A 21,580-nucleotide genomic window follows, 5' to 3' on the forward strand; every position below is an offset into this window, starting at 1 on the left:
GAGAAAATTGTCCCCACCAATATTTTAGCGAACTTATTTCATACCTGTCAACATTTAGCTTTCCAAAAACGGGAGGGGGGCAGTATACCGGATCTGTGTTTGCATATTTAATACGTTTCATTATGTATCCACAGTTATGTATTAGGGGTTTGCACGGCGTGTCATCAGATCTGGACATCGCCATATTGGAGATACTCGCCTCATTAGAAAGCATTAGGCACTGAAGTAAATCCCTAACATCGTCAAGGAAAATGGTTAATTATTGCCGTGTTTTAGGTTGTACCAATAGGTCAGACTGAGAAAAACATCTGGTGTAGGTATCGACTTCCAAACGTTATTAAAAAACCAGGTAGAAGGGACAATAATGCCAGAAGTTATCAGAGGAAGGGGGGCGCTTGCGGTTGAACTTGGTACTTCGTCTCCCTCACCCAACTCATATGGATCTGCGCTGCCAATAATCCGTAATTTCTCGAAATATCGCGCCTTTTCTTGTGGTCCAAGTCCTGCCCTATATGCCTTTGCATCTTAGACGCATTTTGATGAGCTTTTCTGTTGTTTAGACACGCTACAATCACGTAAGACATCCAAAGTGCATAATACTCCATTGTACTTCATTCACCGAGTACCGCCAATATGGCCGCGCGTGCTGGGTTACCATAGTTACCGGCAAGAACGTGACGTCGGTGCAAACCCCTAATCCACCAGCTGCCTGCCTGCAGCCTACTTCCAAAACTCCAAAGCTGCTTGCTGTCAGATTTGGTTCCGAGGGAACAAGTTCAGTGTATCAACAACACTCAATAACAGTTTATGTGATGTGTTAATCAATTAAATTCCCAAAAATTTCACAACAGCTAGTTCTGGAGTAGGCTAGGCCATTCAACTAGCCTGCTTGCTTACGACGAGACTCAGGCTGCGCATTTGGCACCCGCTTCCTTATTTGGGTTTTGGGTTGCCAGGTTTTAGCCTATGACAAAACGGTTGAAATTGAACTGAATTCAATTGAATTGATCGTGTATATGTGTAGGGTGTATTTCATACACAATCTGGCAACCTGAATGGATCAATGATTTAAAAAAAGAAGTTTGATGGCCTTGCAAATTAGGGGAGTTTTCCGGGAGAAATAACAAAACGGGAGGGTGCTGGGAGATGACCTTGAAATACGCGAGAAACCCGGGAAAAACGGGAGTGTTGACAGGTATGGCGAACTTATTTGTGCTGCTGATCATTCCAGCCAGCACAACAGTACAAGAAACGTCGTCATATGATTTGGTGAAAAACAGAGGGGGAGGGGGAAGGGTTATCTGACATGCACGCTACAGTAGGCCTACACGCACGGAGAGTGTCAAAGCACAGGCTACTGTAGGCTACTTGTTTGCATTTTCCTGTTCCTATATTCTGTTTATGTAGGCTAATGTATTTGTGAATGTAGCCTGCACAATGCAAAGAAATAAAAGATAAACTGGTGCATTTCCATACTGATAGAAATTAACATTGCGAGACACTTATCTCTTCTATGATCTCATCCCAGAAAGACTTTCTTTGACTATAGTTTTTTTTATGGGAGGAACATTTATTTTATCTAATGACATAGCAAACATGATTGAATCCACATATCCTTGCACTTGCGAAACTATTTTTCAGCATTCACGTTCCTCTTAAAGTGACAGGCACTCAATTAGATTTACACACCAAATGTGATGATATAGACAAGTGTAGCCTAATAATTTAAATATCAATATGATATAAATACTAAATATGTTTAGCTATTAGTAATCATGCAGATCATAAAATACTATAAATAATTATCAATATAAATGTATAGTTTATATGAATTCCAAAATATGAAAAAGAAACCTATGACAACCATCACTTTTTTATGTGTGTGTGTGTGTGTGTGTGGAGGGTCAATCAAATTATATGATTGCCACTGATGTGAATGATCTCACAAATCACACAAACCAAATAAAAATTAAAAAAATCGCAATAGTATCGAAATCGAGATTCTTCACTTGCTATTAATATTAAAACAATAATGTTGGTATCGTGACAACAGGAGTTGTGCACTGTAAAAAGTTTAACGTAAAATTTACAGCAACTTGCTGGCAGCAAATAACCAGCAAGTTGCTGTATTTCACTCTACAGTACACCTACTGTATATGAAATCACAGTACCTATGCCTGATACTGTAAATGCAAACTACAGTAGTACTACCAGTGCTGTAATGTATACAGCATTGAATTGTCTACCGTATTTTTAATCACAGTACTTATTGATCATACTGTAACTAAGTACAGTAGTAATACCAGTGCTGTAATAGTATATACAGTAATTTGGGGAAATTCATATCCTGCTTTATCTACAGCCAGGATAAATTTGGCTAGGCCTAGGTATGGTGTAGGCTACACAAACTTGCATAAATAACCATTGACAACTTGTTATCAGTTTGAAAAGCAAGTACATTTATTCACTTTTTTCCGTTTAGAAATTCTCGTGTGCTGCATCCTAACGTTAGACCAACGGTTGCAGTCAGCCTGATCCACCACCAGTAGCAGAGTGAAGCAGCACCTAGCAGAAATAGAAGAAAAGATAAAAAGTGTTAGATAACAATTTTCAACTAAAACTGAAGGCTACTTACAAGTGAAACTTTAGAATAATCATTTATACATATACTGTATGTTTTTTGAGTTTACTGTCAAAATGCCAGGCTGAAGATGGTGTTAGCATAACTCAGTTTTGCAAGGTATATTTAACGTTAGTCAGCTGGGTGAGCTCATTGATGATGTTTGCTTGCAGCAACAGCCATTCGCGCTGTTCGTCCGAACAACGGTTAATGATAGTCAGATGTGACTTAAAGTTAACTTATATCAATATTGCTAAAGTTCGCCTATTAAACTCACAAAACCGTACATGATTACGAGGAGTTAACGTTACATAAGTCAGCTAAACCTCCACGTTAACGTTGACCAGCAGCACATCATCTTCAGCCTAACATTGTGACAGTAACATACTAGGCCTAGCACTACTAGTGAATGTTTTATATAAATGATATGAATATAATAAACTGTAACTTACTGAGAACTAAGGTAGGCCTAATATAAATGAGACTGCCATAACATTAACGTTAATGCCACCGTCACAGCAACAGCAACTATAGCTAGCCTAACGTTAGCTGCTACTTAGTTGATCCAACAAGCATGGATGAGTTGAAAGTTAGACAGTACAACGTACATATAGACTGTACATATGCCCGAATTTAATGTAGTACAATTTCACAATGAAACATTAACGTCCTACATAAATAAATGCTTACTTACCATTAAGGTGGAGTTGCGAGCTTGTCAGAGTGCTGAACACCGTTGGTCTGACTCTGACTGAACTGTTGCTCAAAAATGATCTCCCGCCGGACAGTTCAAACGTCGTCGCGCGGTGCACGTTTCAATCACCACGTCAAAATTTCCCAGTAAACCATAAATCCATGACTTTTCAAAATGATGATTTGGATGGAAAATCAACATAATATCAATGTCACCTTGCTATCTGGGAGCTTAACTTTGTATTTATGTGCAAAAAGAAAACAGAAAACCCCAACTGATTTTCCGCCATGTTTTTTCAAAATTTTCAAAAAACTGACAAGTGAGGGAGGAGTCAGATTTATTACTGTGTTATGATTCGCAGCAAATTTGTATTACTGTAGTTTGACCATTTTTGACCATAATTCATAGCGAAACCACAGCAACATACTGTATTCACAAATACAGTACACATTTTCCCCTAAAACAGCAGTGATGCTGTGAAAATCACAGAATCTTGTTACAGTGTGGATGTGTCCCCACCTAAGCTGAGACCAAACCTACACCCTTGTTTGGACAAGTCTATTAAATACTGAGAAAATGTATTCTGGCCAGGCGAGAGAAAATGTTAACTTTTTGGATGTCATACTCCACACCATATTTGGAGGAGAAATGGCACTGTGCATCACCCTAAAAATACCATACCAACAATGAGTTTTGGAGGTGGAGGCATCAAGGTGTGGGGCTGTTTTTCATCTCATAGTACTGGCAGACTTCACACAGTTGAAGGAGCGATTTTTCCTGGGAGAATCGTGCCATCCACCAGGACGATGAGTATGAGACATGCCTAGACCTTCCAGCAGGACAATGATCCAAAGCATTCAGCAAAGGAAACTCAATTGGTTTCAGAGAAAGGAAATCAAGGCCCTGACTTTAATCCAATTGAACAATTTTGGAAGTTACCTAAAGATCAGGATTTACAAGAGGGACCCCTGGAATCTTCAATATTAAAAGACTATCTGTTAAAAAGAATGGGCCAAAATCACACCTGAATACTGCAACTGATTTGTTTAGTCATATAGGAAATGTGTTGAAGCTCTTATTACAAATAATGGTTTTCCATAAAGTATTTAAGAAATTTCAGTAGGCGTGTTTAATACTTTTTACCTGTGGCATTCCACTTTTTTACTCATAACTCTACTTATGGACATTAATGTTTAGATTTTTTTATATGTAATACTAATGTCTGGTGAAAATTTCATGCAAATAGCCTCACTGGAAGTACACTTACTGAAAAAAATTTTGACGTGTTCAATACTTATTTTCCCCGCTGTACCATCTCACCGCTAGATTGAATTAACCCATGAAATTACACAATGTAGCTTTAACATTTATCTGGAATCAGTTAACGAGGAACCATTAGCTGACAAATGTGCAGAAATGTCCTTGTCCTTGTTCCTTGTGCAGAAAGAGTCGATGTTGTGATGCTTGGAACCAAAAAATGTGAAACCCCTAGAAAACTGAGCCAACTAAGCAGAAAAGCTATTCAAGATATAATGATTTGGGCAGCATGCAGACTGCAGTATGTAACTGTGACTAAATGTGAGTAAGACAGGAATAAGTCAGAACTCAAAGCAGCAGCTTTGATACTTACACCTTTTTGACAGCAAATGGAGAATCTCTAGATAATAAATAGGTTCCTGGTTCCTACAGTAGATGGCGATATAGGCTTATTTTATTTAAGGCAGTCTAAGCCGATGTACACTCTAGGGGGAGCTCTTTGCAGAGCTACTTCTTTTACAGAGTGGTGTGAATGCATCATATTTGTTGGTCCTCAGATCTAACGGTTGGCCAGAAATGACACTGTGAAAGATTACATCTTTTACATTCAATAATGTTAACCTAAAGACAAATCTACAACAACAGCTACACATCATGTTGACAGTGATCCTATATGAATCTAGCACGGACTGTGTCACCTTGAAGAAAGCACTGTTGTGTCCAGGCACATTTAAAGCCACAGGATCTGCAGGACCTAACACTTTCCTTCCCTCTTCTTCCTTCTCCTCTCCTCTCTCTTCTCTCCGCTCCTTCGTCTCTTTCCTCTGTCTCTTCTCCTCTCCTCTCTCTCCTCCTCTCTCCTCTCCTCACTCTGCTTTCCTCCTCTCTTCTCTCTCTCCTCTCCTCTCCTTCATCTCTCTCCTCTCCTGTCCTCTCCTCTCCTTCCTCCTCTCTCTTCTCTTTCTCCTTTCCTCCTTCATCTCTCTCTCTCTCTCCTCAGCTTGTTGTGCTCTGTTGGAATGGAATTGTATCTGCACTCCAGTCGCCACAGGCACTCTTCAATATTTAATCAAGAGTTGTTTGAAAAGCTCTGTGTGTGTGTGTGTGTGTGTGTGTGTGTCTTTCTGTCTGCGTGTGTGTGCATGTACCGTAGCTGACAACTGGAAAGGGGAGTGTTATCAGTGTGGATGAAAGGTTTTCTTCAGCCAAAGGAAAATGGTTGCATTTGGCTCCATCTCTCTCTCTCTCTCTCTCTCTCTCTTTTTATGCTTCTGTCCTCTCATTGTCTCTCTCTCTTTTCACCCCCCTCATGTGCACACACACACACAGAATAAGAATCACTATACACAGTCGTCCGTGTGTCCTTACGCAGAGCTGTGCAGAGGCACATAAGAAAGCATCAGCCCTGCATGCTAAACAGGGTGGGAGCGAAGGAGAGAGAGAGTGAGTGTATGTGTATGTGTGAGAAGAGAGAGAGAGAGGGGGAGATGGTTAGAGAGAGGAAAGAGAAAGGGATAGCGAGAGGGAGAGAGTGACTATGTGTGTGTGTGTGTGTGTCTGTGTGTGTGTGTGTGTTTGTGTGTGTGTGTGTGTGTGTGTGTGTGTGTGAGAGAGAGAGAGAGAGAGAGAGAGAGAGGAGGAAGGGAATGACTGCCACAGCTCCACCACACTGCCGGCTGCATCTGCTAACAGTAGGAAATATAACACTCAGCTCTCATACACAGACACCCTGTAAACACCTCAAGTAATCCTTGAGCACCCAAACATTGTTTTTGCTGATAAATGTGGCTACTGCGGAGAGATGGGATGTACAAGCCAAGTCACCACTGATAAATTGCAATAGATGTAACGGCAGCATTGAGTTTGAATTGTGTTCGAGTGATTATAGTGTGACTGCTGTATGAAGCTTATACAGGGGAGTGATTGTGTATGTGTGTGTGTGTGTGTGTGTATGTGTGTGTGTGTGTGTGTGTGTGTGTGTGTGTGTGTGAGTGTGAGTGTGTGTGTGTGTGTGTGTGTGTGTGTGTGTGAGTGTGTGTGTGTGTGTGTGTGTGTGTGTGAGTGTGTGTGTGTGTGTGTGTGTGTGTGTGTGTGTGTGTGTGTGTGTGTGAGTGTGTGTGTGTGTGTGTGTGTGTGTTTGTCTTTCACACTGCCTCTCCTCCCAAGCCTGCGGGGAGAGAGAGCGAAAGATGAGACCTCTGTCTGGAAGAAAAAGAGAAAAGAGAATTGAGGCCCAAGAGGGAGACCTCCCGGCATATGAAGTAGTGGAGTGTGTGTGTGTGTGTGTGTGTGTGTGTGTGTGTGTGTGTGTGTGTGTGTGTGTGTGTGTGAGATGATGGCAGCTGGGCTCCTGACAATGTTTCCCGTTGTGCTGCACCTTTCGCCTGGCTTCTGGCTCCATGCTCACACACACACACACACACACACAAACACACTGATAAGAGTGGTGTAAAGTGGTCATTGTACACCTCCACTATTCTTCTGGTTCTATGCTGACCCCTTCCCCATTTTTGGAGGACCGATGAGGCCTCTGCTGACCTGCTGCCTCAACACAAACCCACAGCTAGCCACCATTTCAGCCCTCCCCCACCCCAAAATCTGAGACTACTGGCGTGCTCTTAAGGTTTACAGCACAAATGCACACACACACACACAAACACACACACACACACACACACACATGCAGAAGCTCACACAAAAATGCACATGGGCACACACACACACACACACACACACACACACACACCAGTGTGGGGGTTGGTTTAAATATCACATATGAGGCGAGACAGCTCTGATTATTGTGGTTGCGTAACTGAGTATATTATAGATTTTGTATGACAGCCTGAAGTGCTGCATGAGAGAGAGAGGGGGGGGGGGGGGGGGGGGGGGTAAATATGCTGGAACAAATTATGGTACACTTTGATCAAACTGAATGATGTAAAAACCACTACTACTACTTTACATTACTTACTAACATTACTACTGCTACTACTTCTACAACAACTACTACTGCCACTTTGAACACAATAATCATATATTAAAATCAAATCAGGCAGTAGGATATATTATGCCTTGATTATTTTACCAAATTAAGTGTGTGTGTGTGTGTGTGTTATGGCCGGCTCGAGACCGTACATAAAAGAGGAAGGCGGACAAGGTGGTTTGGTCAACCAAAATATATTTCTTTAAATGTAATTACTAAATATTAAACTAGATGTACCGCAGAGCGGTACAAAATATGACCGCCGCCCAGTCCAGCACATTTTTTCCACAAAAATAAATCACGCTGAAAGGCCTATATGATTCTAACTGTCGCACTAAATTGCATTATCCACACTCAATTCTCACTGGTATCTTCTAGACAACAAGTACCAAAACATGATTAGTTCATAGATTTCACATGTAAAATTCATTTTATACAACCCCACCCCCATCTTGCCTGTTCATAATTCTGAGAAATTCTTGAATTGTGTGCATGTGTGCGTGTACATGTTTATGTGTGTGTGTGTGTGTGTGTGTGTGTGTGTGTGTGTGTGTGTGTGTGTGTGTGTGTGTGTGTGTGTGTGTGTGCGTGATTGTGTGTGTGCCTGCGTACAGTATGTGCCTGTGTTTGTGCATATGCATGCATGCGTACATATGTCTACTGTGTGAGTATGTGTCATACGTATGATTAATGTGAATGTATGTGTGCGTATGTATCTGTTTATGCACATGTGTGCATATGGAATGGGTTAACATGACCCCTGAAGGCAAACATTCGGAAAAAATTGGTCATCCTTGGCCCTACAGTTCTCAAGATATTCACAGAAAACTGTGTCTGCCCTGCCCTCCATGCTATCCATGTGGGGTACATGCCCACCAAGTTTCGTGTACCCTGGTCTTTCAGTGTCCCGGGAATCCTTGTTGGTGTATGTCACTAAATGTACACATAAATTATTTTATTGTAAGGCCCCCCATGAACGAAAGTTCACAAAACTTGGCATGCATTCGGAGGGTGTCATAATGATCCTACACTTTCAATTTCGTGCAGTTTTGACCATGTCAGCCAGAGATATTGTGATGAAAACACCTAATTTTTTGCTTTTTAATTTTTAACTAGGTGGCACTATACATGAAATAAGTGGTAATGGGATAGGTTGACATGCCCCCTTAAGACCAACATACGAAAAAAAGGTGGACCTCCTAGGCCCTACGGTTCTCGAGATATTCACAGAAAACTGTCTCCGGCCACCTACAGACCAGTTGGTGTATAGTAACATAAATTAATTTAATGTGTGGCCCCCCATGAATGGAATTCCACAAAACTTGGCGTGCATTCAGAGGGTGTCATAATGATCCTACACTTCCAATTTCGTGCAGTTTTGACTATGTTAGGTCACAGATACCTGCGATGACAACACTTCATTTTTACTTTTTTGTGTTTAACTAGGTGGTGCTATACATGAAATGAGGGGTTATGGAATGGGTTGACATGGCCCCTTGAGATCAACATACAAAAAAAATGGTCCTCCTAAACCCTACGGTTCTCGAGATATTCACAGAAAACTGTGTCTGCCCTACCCTCCTTTCGGGGGGTCCAGTCCAGCGGGGGGGCTACAGATCAAAATGAAAAACGATGGTTTCATGCTATCCATATGGGGTTACATGCCTACCAAGTTTTGTGTACCCCGTTCTTTCAGTGTCCCGGGAATCCTTGACGGAAATTTGGAAATGCGAAAAAGAAGGAAAAAAAAGAAAAAGAAAAAGAAAAAAAAAAAAATCTGACTAAACCTATATGACCGCTGCTTTGCTGCGCGGCGGTCATAATTACTGCAGTTCACAAGATGTCTAAGGGAGAAAATAGAATGTATGTACGTACGTGGGTGCAATGCAAAAGTGGAGTAAAACATATAGAAAGAGATAAGGTGCGTGTAGGAAAGAAATCAATCTTTGTGTCTTCAAATCAGAAATGTGCCGAACCCAGAAATGACCCAGCGAGAGAGAGACAGGGAGAGAAAAAACCCTGTATATAGCCCAACCGATTAACCCAGGTATCGTAACACCCCCAATTTCCACCGGTCCCGTATTTCCACCGCCTTGCGTGTATGTGTCACTTAATATCCATTTCTATACAAACCAAGACAGCGGACTCCTATAGAAACGCAACCACCCACACCATAGGTGTATCTAAATTAGCTATGTACCAAAAATGACATTTTACCGTGACTCGAAGAGCTGTAAACAGTGTTGTAAGGCTGCGTGTACACAACCGCTTGGAGCTCCAGTGGAATTTTAATTTCACGACGAGAATTCTCGGTCTAACCGTCCATGTGCCGTTGAAACGGTGTAAATAGGCGACCCATCAGGCCAGCACTATAACTCTAAGCGTGGTAAACAAAATCGGATATTTCAGGCAGTAAATGCTCCCGTTAAGAACCAAACCAGATTTTGTTCAAATCTACACACCTATGGCTACTGAAAAATGTAAGGTTCATTTAGTAAATGTTATTTTGAAGTGTTAAAAAACATCATTGTTTTAGAATTTCTGAACAAAAGTGGTGGAAATTGGGGGTGTTACGATATATACCATTAACCAATTAGTTGAGCTAAAGTAAGCACTATCAGTGTATTGGCTATGCCAAGCCTGAAGAGGGCACAGGGGGTCGTAACAGTGTGTGTGTGTGTGTGTGTGTGTGTGTGTGTGTGTGTGTGTGTGTGTGTGTGTGTGTGTGAGAGAGAGAGAGCATTCCTTCAAACAAATTTTGTGTGTCCATGCCAGCAGTATAACTGCATACTCAGACAATCCGCTCTGCATTGATGAACTGCAAAATGAACTGTCACCCGTTTACAGAAGCAATGAAAAATGTGACGAAACGGTGCATTCTCCATATGTACAGTATGTGTGTGTGTGTGTGAGAGAGAGAGAGGGAAATGGAGAGAGAGGTGGAGGTGGGGGTGAGTAGAAGTGAACAGAGAAGCTGACATGTTGGCAGTAAATCTTGTGTCAGCACTTCTCTGATGGTCTGCTCTGACACACTCTACTCAGGTGAGGTGGGTCTGTAGAATGCTTAAGTACGTTCCAACGTTGGAAATGCCTCATGGCCTACAACGGAGGACTCCCTCCCCACCTTCCTCCCCCTGTAGCAACACCTCTCCCCCAGGCTTCTCAGAGGAGCTACCTGTCTGCTGGGCATGCAGACCAATCAGTCCCAATTCACAGTCCAATCGAAGCATTATTCCAGGCCCTCGGTGAGGTATGGTGAGATGGTCTAATACACGTGTCTTCTGGCAGCATGTTCCCTCCTGAACTCTCTCTTCTGTGTCTCTCTCGGGGGGCCCCCTGTATGGCTGCTGTCATCTAACACCTCCCTGCCAAGCCTGGAAATAGAGAAGAGATGATTGGGACACTCCCAGAGTTCTTCTCTCTCACACACACACCACACCCTCACATATAAATACACACATACATACACACTCATCACACCCTCACACACAAATACACACACACACACACACACTCACCACACTCACACATCAACACACAACAACAACACACACACAAACACACACATACACTTACCACATCAAACCATATACACACACACTACACTACACTCACCCGCCACCACTCATACACACACACACCATGAGCCATACACACACACACACACACCATAGACTACACTACACATCATCCTCACACTAACACACCCCCCCCTCTCTTTACCAAAGCCACCTGCCCTGCTGACAGCAGCACTGCAAGTAAAGATACCCCCCCCATTACCCACCTCCTCCCCCCACGCTGCAAACCTTACTGTCTAAACCCCCTCAGGGCAGTGCTTAGAATTCAGCAATACAAGGAGGCAATCCTTCACAGTGACACTGGCCTACTAGCGAGCACCGCGCGTGATTATCCTCCTCACAGTGGTCTCTCCAACAGTTGTTGTTCCTCTTGAACAGCCATGCCATGTTTGTGATTTTATTTCCTGTTTATTAAGTAAAGAAACAACAACAACAACAAGCCAACACAAATTGGGCGAAAGGATATCCGTTCAGGCAATCTGAAAGGATGACCTTTTAAAAGATTTAAATCTCGTTATTGCACCAGAGTGAGGCAATACAACGCAATACAACTGGAAATGATTACAACGCCAGCCCTCCTGCTCTCTTTGTACTGAGAAATAGAAGATTAATGATCTTTATTTGTTCAACCCTTCATTGGGGGACACCAGCTCTGCCGCTGTAGAACAGACAAGGCGCTCTGACAGCAGGTGTTCCTTTGATTGGACAATGTTCAGGTCAGCAGGGGACTAACCAGCAGAGGGTTGGGTGGGGTGGGTGCGCTCTGAGAGACGCAGGCAGTGAGTGTGTGTGTGTGTATGTGTGTGTGTGTCGGTGTGTGTGGAGGGCGGGGGGCAACCAGCATTTAAGCTACAAACCATTTCCAACATGCATTATTAAGCAGCCATCTCCGCCTGGCAGGGGCATGTGATGTGTGTTAATAGGAAAGCACCCTTGGGCTGTGCAGGCGGACAAGACCCTAGAACCAAAACAACGCTTATACGCCACATCTAAAGCTCCAGCAAATAGGCTACTGTGTGCGTATGCGTGTGTGAGAAAGAGAGAGAGAGAGAGAGAGAGAGAGAGAGAGAGAGAGAGAGAGAGAGAGAGAGAAGAAAGAAAAAAAGAGAAAGATTATGTGTGTGTATCTGTGTGAGTAAGTGTGAATATGTATTTTTATGTGTATGTAAGTCTGCACACTGTCTGTGTGTGTGTGTGTGTGTGTGTGTGTGTGTGTGTGTGTGTGTGTGTGCGCGTGTGTGTGTGTATGTGTATGCCGGGAGAAAGGCTGCACAAAATCTAAAACTCTGCTGCTGTCGTCCCATTAAGTCATTTAAATGTCATCCTCAGTCACACAAAGCAGTCCTGAAGCCTTGGCCACATCAGAGAAAAAATTCAAATAAGCCCAACCCCTCCCCCATTCCCTACACTTCCCAGGTCCCTGCAGCCCCGCCCGTGAAAGACAACACCACCGGCAGGGAGACGTTATCCACCTCATATCACAAGCGCAGTCCTTCAAAGGTGTAAACTAACACCACACTCAGGCAAGTGTTTGTGGCCACTGGCTGGTAGAGCCCACTGTTGCTCAATGCCCCACAGTTGAAGCGTTGGAAGCTTTGGAGACAAAGACAAAGTATTCTATCATCACCTGTGCTGTAGACACGTGTGTGTGTGTGTGTGTGTGTGTGTGTGTGTGTGTGTGTGTGTGTGTGTGTGTGTGTGTGTGTGTGTGTGTGTGTGTGTGTGTGTGTCTGTGTCTGTGTCTGTGTCTGTCTGTGTGTGTGTCTGTGTGTGTGTCTCTGTGTGTGTGTGTGTTATAGGAAGCATTTTTATTTTATTATTCAGAAAATTTGATTCCTAATGAAACTTGACTTGTAAAGTGGAACCAAATAGTGTATATAAAATGTGTGTGTGTGTGTGTGTGTGTATGTTACTGTGCAAACTCTCCAAAGTTCAAAGTCCTTTTATTTGAGAGCTATACATCCTACTTGTCACTCTGTCAACATTACCCTAAAGTAATTTACAGTGGGTTTGAGCTGAGAAACAGAGATCAAGGCATCCTATCCCATCCAATCCAGCTTTTTCCAGAAGTTTAAAAGTGTGTCACTCATTTATATAATGAGTCTCTGCCCATTCTCATTGGATGATACCTGTGCGCTGAATCTCAAGTAGGCGTGGCTGTATATAACAATAGCAATGCAGAGAAAGGCTCTATAGACAAGGTGACTGTTTGCTAAACACAGTCATTGTTTGGCAGCCGTAGAAAAGGACAAAGAAAGCGGTTGCACCTGCCTCACAACATAATGTCTCCCCTCCCCCCAGAACATTGCCAGAAAGTATATGTGATTAAAACGTAAATCCTCAAGTTAACATTGTAACACACATACATTTACAATAATTATATTATGGTTTGTATATTTATGTTTTTTGTTTATTTTCATTATTGGTATTTTATATTGTATCAAGATTATTGTTATTATTGCTATTTTAGCTTAATGTAGGCTTACCAACTTTTAAAGATCTGTTTACTGTTAATTTTAACTGTTGTAATGTTCATATTTTATAAGTTGCTTTGGACAAAAGTGTCTGCTAAATACAGTAACCATAACCATAACCATGTATAGCGTATGTAGGTAAATCAAATACAACAAGCACGTACCAATTATTTGAAATAAGTTTAAATATTTGGGAGGACAATACCCACAACAAAAGAAGTGTGAAGGCACAGTACTGAGACCCACATTTCATTTTGCCCGTTACTCAGTGGCTGTAATGCACTGACAACAGTGGAAATGGATATCATGGTCATGATCAGTGGCAAACAAAGTATCTTGTGGACATAACGTCCTTTCCCCCGCAAAAGCAGAAATATATCCATAGAAGGATATGCTCAGGTCAGGTGTCCTGTCCATAGTCATTGTGGAGAGGCTCATGTTAATGGTATGGGATATCTGCATTGATGTTAGTTCAGTAGGCCATTGGTAATGTTATTGTTACAAAAGCACCCACTGTTGCTAAAACATTTTAAAATCCCTGGTTAGGTTAGATTACTGGGACTGATTTCTGGAATGCAGACCCCGCAACTTTCTCATTTTTGTTTTAAAAAGTTGTGCAAAATGGGGCAAAGGTATTCCTGTCTTTTCTGAGTAGGGATACGTGCAGAATTTCAATATTCTGTCAAATGCAAAGACAGGTGCTGTCAACAACAAAGGTGAGTCTTGCCCGACAGGTAGGCTTTATAAACAAAGCGGCCATATGTCGTGGGGGCCACGAAACTAGGGCTAACTTTAGGCACGCAACGGTGATCATGCTGAGGGGTGTCGTTGCCTTGTTCTACTGTCGACACCAGTTCGAGCGAATTCCCCCCCGAGGGTCTAGGTGGAAGTGATGCAGTGATGTTTCCGCACCTGTGAGTGACTGGCCGGTGCCACCTCCCCCTCTCCTCGCCTACACTTGTCCCCAAGCCTTAATGCACACTTACATTCTAATACACACGCTCATGGTCGAGCGAAAGCGTGAGCGGTAGAGAGAGTGAGAGAGAGAGAAAGAGAGAGAGGGAGACAGGGAGACAGAAAAACTGATAGTAGGTTACTACGGAGGAGGAAAACGCCAAGCGCTGGGTGGAGCAGCGTCGTCGCGTGTTGCTGCGGGAACTCGTTCGGTTGAACGCGCGGTATATTGCAGATGCAAATAACGTCGAGCAGAGAAGGCGAACGGGGGTAATGGTGATCCCAAACGGGTGTGTGTGAGAGAGACAGCTCCGTTAGGGATATGGAGGAATCCGAGAGCGTCCCCTCCGCACCAGAGGACGGACTCCTGGCTACCTGGCGCTGGAACAGAAACGCAAGGGAACAGGTTCAGTTGAAGCAGAAGATCAAAGATCTACCTGGCTTGTTGAAACACGGACTGCATTTGAGGAAGAAAAGTGTGAGTAGACTACCCTACATTATAGTCAAACGTGTCTGTCCTCATCGAGGTTAATGATTATTTGGCGTTAAAGGAGAGAGACTGTGGATATGTTTCCACTGCCGCCCCAATGAGGTTCCTCTGCCACGGCTTGTTTATCGAAGACGCACGGTAGTAAATGTATAATTGGATTAATGTGGACAGATATGACTTAAACTGGATACCCTTGTTGTTTATAGATATATTCTGTGACGACCTTTATTTATGAATCGTATTTTTCTGTTGTCATTGATAATGGGAAAATTCAGCGTATTTTTTATGTCATGGTATCTAAGGCAACAGGATCCTTCTTCAGCCCACTCACACCTGGCATGATCATAGCCTTACCAACTTAGCTGTCGTACAGGCTACCATGTCACGGCCCTAAAACACATATAGCCTAACTACCCTTTAATGGCATCGTTCCAGTAAATGATCATCAGACCATGGACAGATTTATTTCTGAATTAAGAAGTCATTCAAAGGCTGCAGCGACGACAGGTTGAACCTAGTTTGGTTTGAGCGAGGGAATGGTAGCCTATTTTTGCATACAGACATCATTATGAAGGCGTTGGAGTCAATGACACGTTTTCTCTCGAGATGGATGTGTCAAAACAAGTATAAAAAAAGACTGTAGGCCGCCGCCTAGGCTACTGACATTGTGATCAGGGCCTGCATTACCCTGTAATTCGGGTGATGACGTTCATTAGCAGGGGAGAACCTACTCTTCCTGTGGACATAGGTGCACTCAGGCAAGGATAACTGCCTCTAAAAGCAAAGGCACTACATCTTTCCAAGGACATGCACTGTACTACAGGACCCCCCCCCCCCACACACACACACACACTCTCTCTCTCTCTCTCTCTCTCTCTCTCTCTCAAATTCAAATTCAAGCTGCTTTATTAGCATGACTGTATGAACAGTGTTGCCAAAGCTATTGTTACATACAACATAACACACATAACATTCTCTCTCTCTCACACACACTGTTGTTTTTAAATTGCCCTTGCACCAGAAATGCAGAGTTAGACCCATTTTAATGGACAGGTCATATGTAATGTAAGCATCTAAAAGCAGGTGAATGGCAAAACGCAGAAGACCTGTATGTTTTTTAGATGGTCCTTCCTCGTGTGCTTTTCTGGCTCCGTGCTACATGTCTGCCCAGCAGATTGTCTCCCCCTCAGCAATTTAGCACTTAACTACCAGAGCATGGACTCTCTCTCTCTCTTTCTTTCTCCCTCTCCCTCCAAAATGGTGTCACGGAGCAGTGCTGCGACTTTGAACTAGAATCTGTTGTTGGCTGTTTACATTCACAGCAAATGTAATGGCCTTCATGGTAGTCACTGAGAGGAATTGTGTACCATACAAACACTGTGTTTAGATAAACAGGCAAGCTGTCGTGGTTTGGAATTAATTTGGCAGTTATTACTTGTTTTATTGGTGCCTGTTTTATTCCATTTGTCTGGTTGCATTTATCCTGTTTTCCTTCTTTAAACAATAATTCGGAGGCGTGAAGCATATCTGTCGAGACTTGCCTGTCTTAATCATCATATATTTGGATTGTGCTTTGAAAGCACAGATTAGGTGAAGCTGAAACTAACTGATGTGATGACCTGTTACACTCATGGAATGTGTCAATATGGCTGAGTAAGAACCCTGAGGAGGAGCTCTGTGAAGGGTCTCTACATCCGCTGTTTAGAATGTTCTGGAATATTCAATCCAGTTCAATTCATTGTGTACTTTCTTGGCATGACTTCTTCCCATTGCACAATATTGCCAGAGCATTATTACCTCTAACTTTTGTCATTAGAACTTTGTGGTAGGCCTAGATCTTCAAATTCTACCATTTTTTTTGTGGTAGATCTTTCAAATTCTACCATTAGAACTTTGTGGGAGATCTCTTAATTATGATGCAAGTGGAGAAGTTCACACTGAAAGACTGCAAGACAAAAAAATTAAGGTATTTTTTATCTTTAAATACAGAAGCATGAGCTCAGAATCTCTTAATTCTACCATTAGACCTTTGTGGAAGACCTCTAAATTCTCTCTTAGGACTCTTTGGAAGATTACTGAATTCTATCTTTCAGACTTTGTGGAATAGCTCTACATTGTGACATTGGGTTTTTATGGAAAAGCTCGAGGGGGAAGATGAAAATGCCTGCAAGGGGACTATTGCTCTCTTTTGTTGGAGACGTGCCACTGATCTTTTTTTTTTTCACTACCCCGGCTGTCCTCTAAAGAGGTTGGCAAATCTAGCTGTGTTTTTAAGGATTAGCTGTGGGAAGGAAGAGGGATGCAGAGGAGAGGGGGAGAGGAGAGAGGAAAAGGAAGGAGAGGAGGAGGTGGCGATGATGGAGGAGGACACCGTCGTCAGCCAGCTGTGGGCTTTAGCCCGCCATGCGTGAGGATTAGGTGGAGAGACACACAAACGATGCTCAGACGCCCCTGACATCCAAACACTCTCTGTGGGAGAGGTTGGAGGGTCAGCTTTAGCTCACGGTGGATATGAAAGCGCATGTGTGTGTCTGTGTGTGTGTCTGTGTGTGTGTCTGTGTCTGTGTGTGTGTGTGTGTGTGTGTGTGTGTGTGTGTGTGTGTGTGTGTGTGTGTGTGTGTGTGTGTGTGTGTGTGTGTGTGTGTGTGTGTGTGTGTGTGTGTGTGTGTGTGTGTGTGTGTGTGTGTGTGTGTGTGTGTGTGTCGCTGAGGTTTGGAGTTTGAAGTGCTGTCTCAGTGCTGATGATGAGGATGATGACGGTGGCGGAGGCAGTGCATTAGCTCATCTTCCTCCTCTGCTCTTAATCTCCCCGCATGCCGCGTGCTGTCTGCAAAAAGCCTACAGAAGCCCCTGCTGTGTGTGCATCTGAGCAGCTTGTAGGGTGAAATCTTGTCAGACAGAGCCTTGCAAAATTATTTTCAACCCCCCTCCACCTCAATAGTCCACCCAACATCACTCCACCCGCCTCCACCCGAGATGTGCACTGTGGGTCTTGTGATGAGGTGCACGTTTTCTCTCTCTCTCTATCTCACTATCTCTTTCTCTCTCTCTCTCTCTCTCTCTCACTCTTTCTCTTTCTCTCTGTGTCATTCACACACACACATAAAATGATCTCTCTCTCTCTCTCTTCCTCCCTCTATCTCTCCCTCTCTCTCTCTCTTTCTCATATGGGGTTCTTGAGAAGAACGCTGGGCCGTTTGCCCGGCGCGGACATGATGGACCGTCCTCTCTGCTCCTCTCTTATCTCTCCGCTTGCAGCTCATCTCATTTTGGTCATCTTCTCCTCTCTGCTCCTCTCCGCTCTGCTCCTCTCCGCTCCTCTCCGCTCCTCTCTCCTCTTCTCTGCTCCTCTCCGCTCCTCTTGGTCTCCGTCTCCTTCTCCGTCCCTCCGTCTCTTCCAGTTCTGTGCTGCCCCCTGCACCAGCCATGCATATCACACATGATTTATCTCGGGGGGGGGGGGGGGGGGGGAAAGGAAAAGGGTCTTATGAAGTGTCTGTCATGACTTGAAGCGTGTTCATCATCTCCCCTATCAGGTCAAAGGAGTCCTCGGCAGTGCTGGCTTAATGAGGGCTTATTCTGCCGTCAACGTAGTTCTGCTTGCGTCCTAGGTTGGTGTCAGTCGGCTTTGACTTTATCAGTTCAGCAGGTCAGAGAAGATGAATAGGAATTAATTTTTTGAATGAAATTATTAGCTGAAGAATCACTTAATGTGGCTTCCATGAAAGTGTGTGTATTAATGAACTGGGTTGACTCTGCCACTCTTGTTATTTCTACTATGTAATACTACCACTGTCGTTTTTGTCTTGGTGATGGTGTGTGTTAAAGCAGAGATCTTGTAGTCTTGTGTACTTATAGCAGATTTTGGCTGACAAGGATATATTTTTTTCCGAATCAAAAAGGAGTGACAATGACACAAGACTTTTGCTTGTGAATGTGAATTTCAACTCTTTCTTTCTTCCATCCCTCCCTCTTTCTTCCATCTCTCTCTCTCTCTTCCCCTCTTTCTCTGTTTTCCATCCCTGAACATCTGTTCTTGGCCAGGCCCATATTTCAACGTAGAACAAAATCCTCTGAGACTGGTTAGGGTCTCACTCGGCACGATTCGGGATGCTGGGTCCGGGCTAGTAAACGGCACAGATTTCAGCATCCAAAAAACATGAGCCGCAAAAAATATGGCCTTGATCTTGGCATCGTAATATCTGACCTCTCTATGCAGTACATGAAGATATAACACATTCATAAGAATTCATAGGATTTAATATTTGTAGTTATTATGTAAGTTTACACAGTATAATGCAATGAGAATGCATCATATAAGTGACATAGAAACCTTGCATTGCAGAAAACCTTCACCTAGTGAGTTCATGCACCGGCATATGAGGCTTTATTTTATTTATATGATGTTTTATTTTGTTATCCATGTAACCTATCTTTCCCCAAATCCCATTTGGACGCAGTGCCACAAACGGAGATTAAATAACAATAGCGTACTTGGTAATCCTCACTTGTATTTGCACACCGCAGTGTGTGTGTGCGTGTGCGTGTGTGTGTGTGCGTGTGCGTGTGTGTGTGTGCGTGTGTGTGTGTGTCTGTGTGTGTGTGCGTGTGCGTGTGCGTGTGTGTGTGTGCGTGAGAGACAGAGAGAGAGACAGACAGAGAGAGAATTTGTGCAAGTTTTAAACTTGCACAGGGATATTGGAGCTTTAGTGTATGTGGGGTGTGCATGGTAATTTAAGTGCATGCGTGTCTCTGTGTGTGTGTGTGTGTGTGTGTGTGTGTGTGTGTGTGGTGTGTGTGTGCGCACTTGCGTGCATGTAAATGAACTGAGACAGAGCCTGTTTGATGTCTCCATCTTGCCACGGCAGATTTACCCCGGGAGGAGAGACGCAAGTCGTGTTGAGCTCTGTGTGTATGTGTGCGTGTGTGAGAGAGAGTGATTGTGTGTGTGTGAGAGAGAATGAGGGAATGTGTGTAGATGTTTGTGTATGTATGAGAACATAACCATATTATGCATGTGCTGTTCTGTCTGTGTGAGTGTGTGTTAGTAGGTGACTGTGTGTGTGTGTGTGTGTGTGTGTGTGTGTGTGTGTGTGTGTGTGTGTGTGTGTGTGTGTGTGTGTGTGTGTGTGTGTGTGTGTGTGTGTGTGTGTGTGTGTGTGTGTGTGTGTGTGTGTGTGTGTGTGTGTGTGTGTGTGTGTGCGAGCAAGCAAGCATGAGAGATCGTGTGGCGCTACAGAGCTGAACCACGCTGAGCACTCTAATCTGGGAGTAATCCATTTCTGCCAGATAATGACCCACACACAGTCACACACTCGCAGCAAACAGGGCTGCCCTCCCTGTGCTTTGAAGTCTTCACGTAGATAAACGCATCGCCTGTCTCTCTATCACTTGCGCTCTCTCTCTCTCTCCCTCTCTCTCTCTCTCTCTCTCTCCCTCACTCTATCTTGTGGGCCCTCTCTGTCTTCTTCTCTCCTCTCTGTCTCTCTACTCCACTCCTTCTCCCTCACTGCCTCGCTCCATCTGTCTCTTCCTCTCTACTTCTCTCTCTTCCCTCCATCCTTATCTCTCTTACTCCAGTTTCTCTCATGTCACGTTCTCACTTGACTCTTTTTTTCTCTCTTTCTTTGCCTTCTCTCCCTCTCACCCTTCTCTTTTCTTTCTCTCTCTCCACCCCTTTTCTCTGTTTATCTGTTCTCTTATCCTCCCTTGTGTGTTTGTCACTTCCTATTTTCCCCTCCTCTGCCTACTCCCACTCTCTTCTCATCTTCCAAACATTGTTGTTGTTCTTCTGTTCCCCGTCCACCTTTATTCCGTCCTTTTTATACCCTCCTTTATACCCTCCTCTCTTTCTCTCTCCGTCTGTTCCCCTCTGTTTCTAGCTCTCTCTCTTCCTCCCTCTCTTTCTCTCCATTCTTGCTCTCTTCTACTCTCTCCCTTCCTCTCTTCTCTCTCTCTCCTCTCTCCCTCCCTCTCTCTTCCTCCCCTCTCTCTCCCTCTATCCCCCCCCCTCTCTCTAGCATATCAAATAAATGTCCTTCACTGTAGCTACTGCAGTGGCCGATGGAGCCGCTGGGAGGAGGAGGCAGATAGACAGACAGACAGACACAGCCATATTTAGAGAGTAAAAGAGAGAGAGAACGAAGGAATAGAAGGTGAAAATGGAAAGAAAAGAGACTGACACAGATATGAAGATAGAGAAATACAGTGATCAACTATATGTATATGTTAATGAGAATGGTATTTAGCAGACAGTTTTTGTCATTTTATTTTATTATTGTAATGCATTTATATTGTAATGCAAACATTTTCCCCTTGATGAACAATTTTTTTGTTTTTGTTATTTTATTATAATGATGTATAATTTATATTTCATGATTTAGCAATATTATACTTTTACTATTGTATTACTGTTGTACAGTCATGCCAATAACACAATGAAGCTTATTGAATTGAAAGAAATTTAATTGATTTAAGATTGAGAGAGGGAATAGGGAAAGAGAGGGTGGGTGAAAGACTGACAGAGAGAG

The 21,580-nt window shown here is 43.4% G+C and overlaps 1 protein-coding gene and 1 long non-coding RNA gene across 3 annotated transcripts in view; one reads left to right on the forward strand and one right to left on the reverse strand.

The window, feature by feature from the left end:
• Positions 1–2,432: 2,432 nt before the first annotated feature.
• On the reverse strand, positions 2,433–3,689 carry LOC143140217 (uncharacterized). The gene is made up of 2 exons (XR_012990585.1): positions 3,315–3,689; positions 2,433–2,565 (listed from the first exon to the last, which is right to left on the reverse strand). It is a non-coding gene; the product is annotated as an uncharacterized LOC143140217 (long non-coding RNA).
• Positions 3,690–14,591: 10,902 nt separating this feature from the next.
• rapgef5a (Rap guanine nucleotide exchange factor (GEF) 5a) overlaps positions 14,592–21,580 on the forward strand; it is a 78,276-nt gene continuing 71,287 nt past the window's right edge. For both annotated transcript variants that reach the window (XM_076302144.1, XM_076302145.1), the window contains exon 1: positions 14,592–15,038. In XM_076302144.1, coding sequence (XP_076158259.1) covers positions 14,883–15,038 — 156 coding nt within the window. In that variant the 5' untranslated portion in view covers positions 14,592–14,882. The remainder of the gene's footprint in view (positions 15,039–21,580) is intronic.

The sequence above is a fragment of the Alosa pseudoharengus genome, unplaced genomic scaffold (assembly GCF_046254945.1).
Source record: "Alosa pseudoharengus isolate Yale_2024_CS ecotype anadromous, Long Island Sound unplaced genomic scaffold, YU_APseudo_1.1 YU_APseudo_1.1_scf_23, whole genome shotgun sequence".
NCBI classification, from domain to species: Eukaryota; Metazoa; Chordata; class Actinopteri; order Clupeiformes; family Clupeidae; genus Alosa; species Alosa pseudoharengus.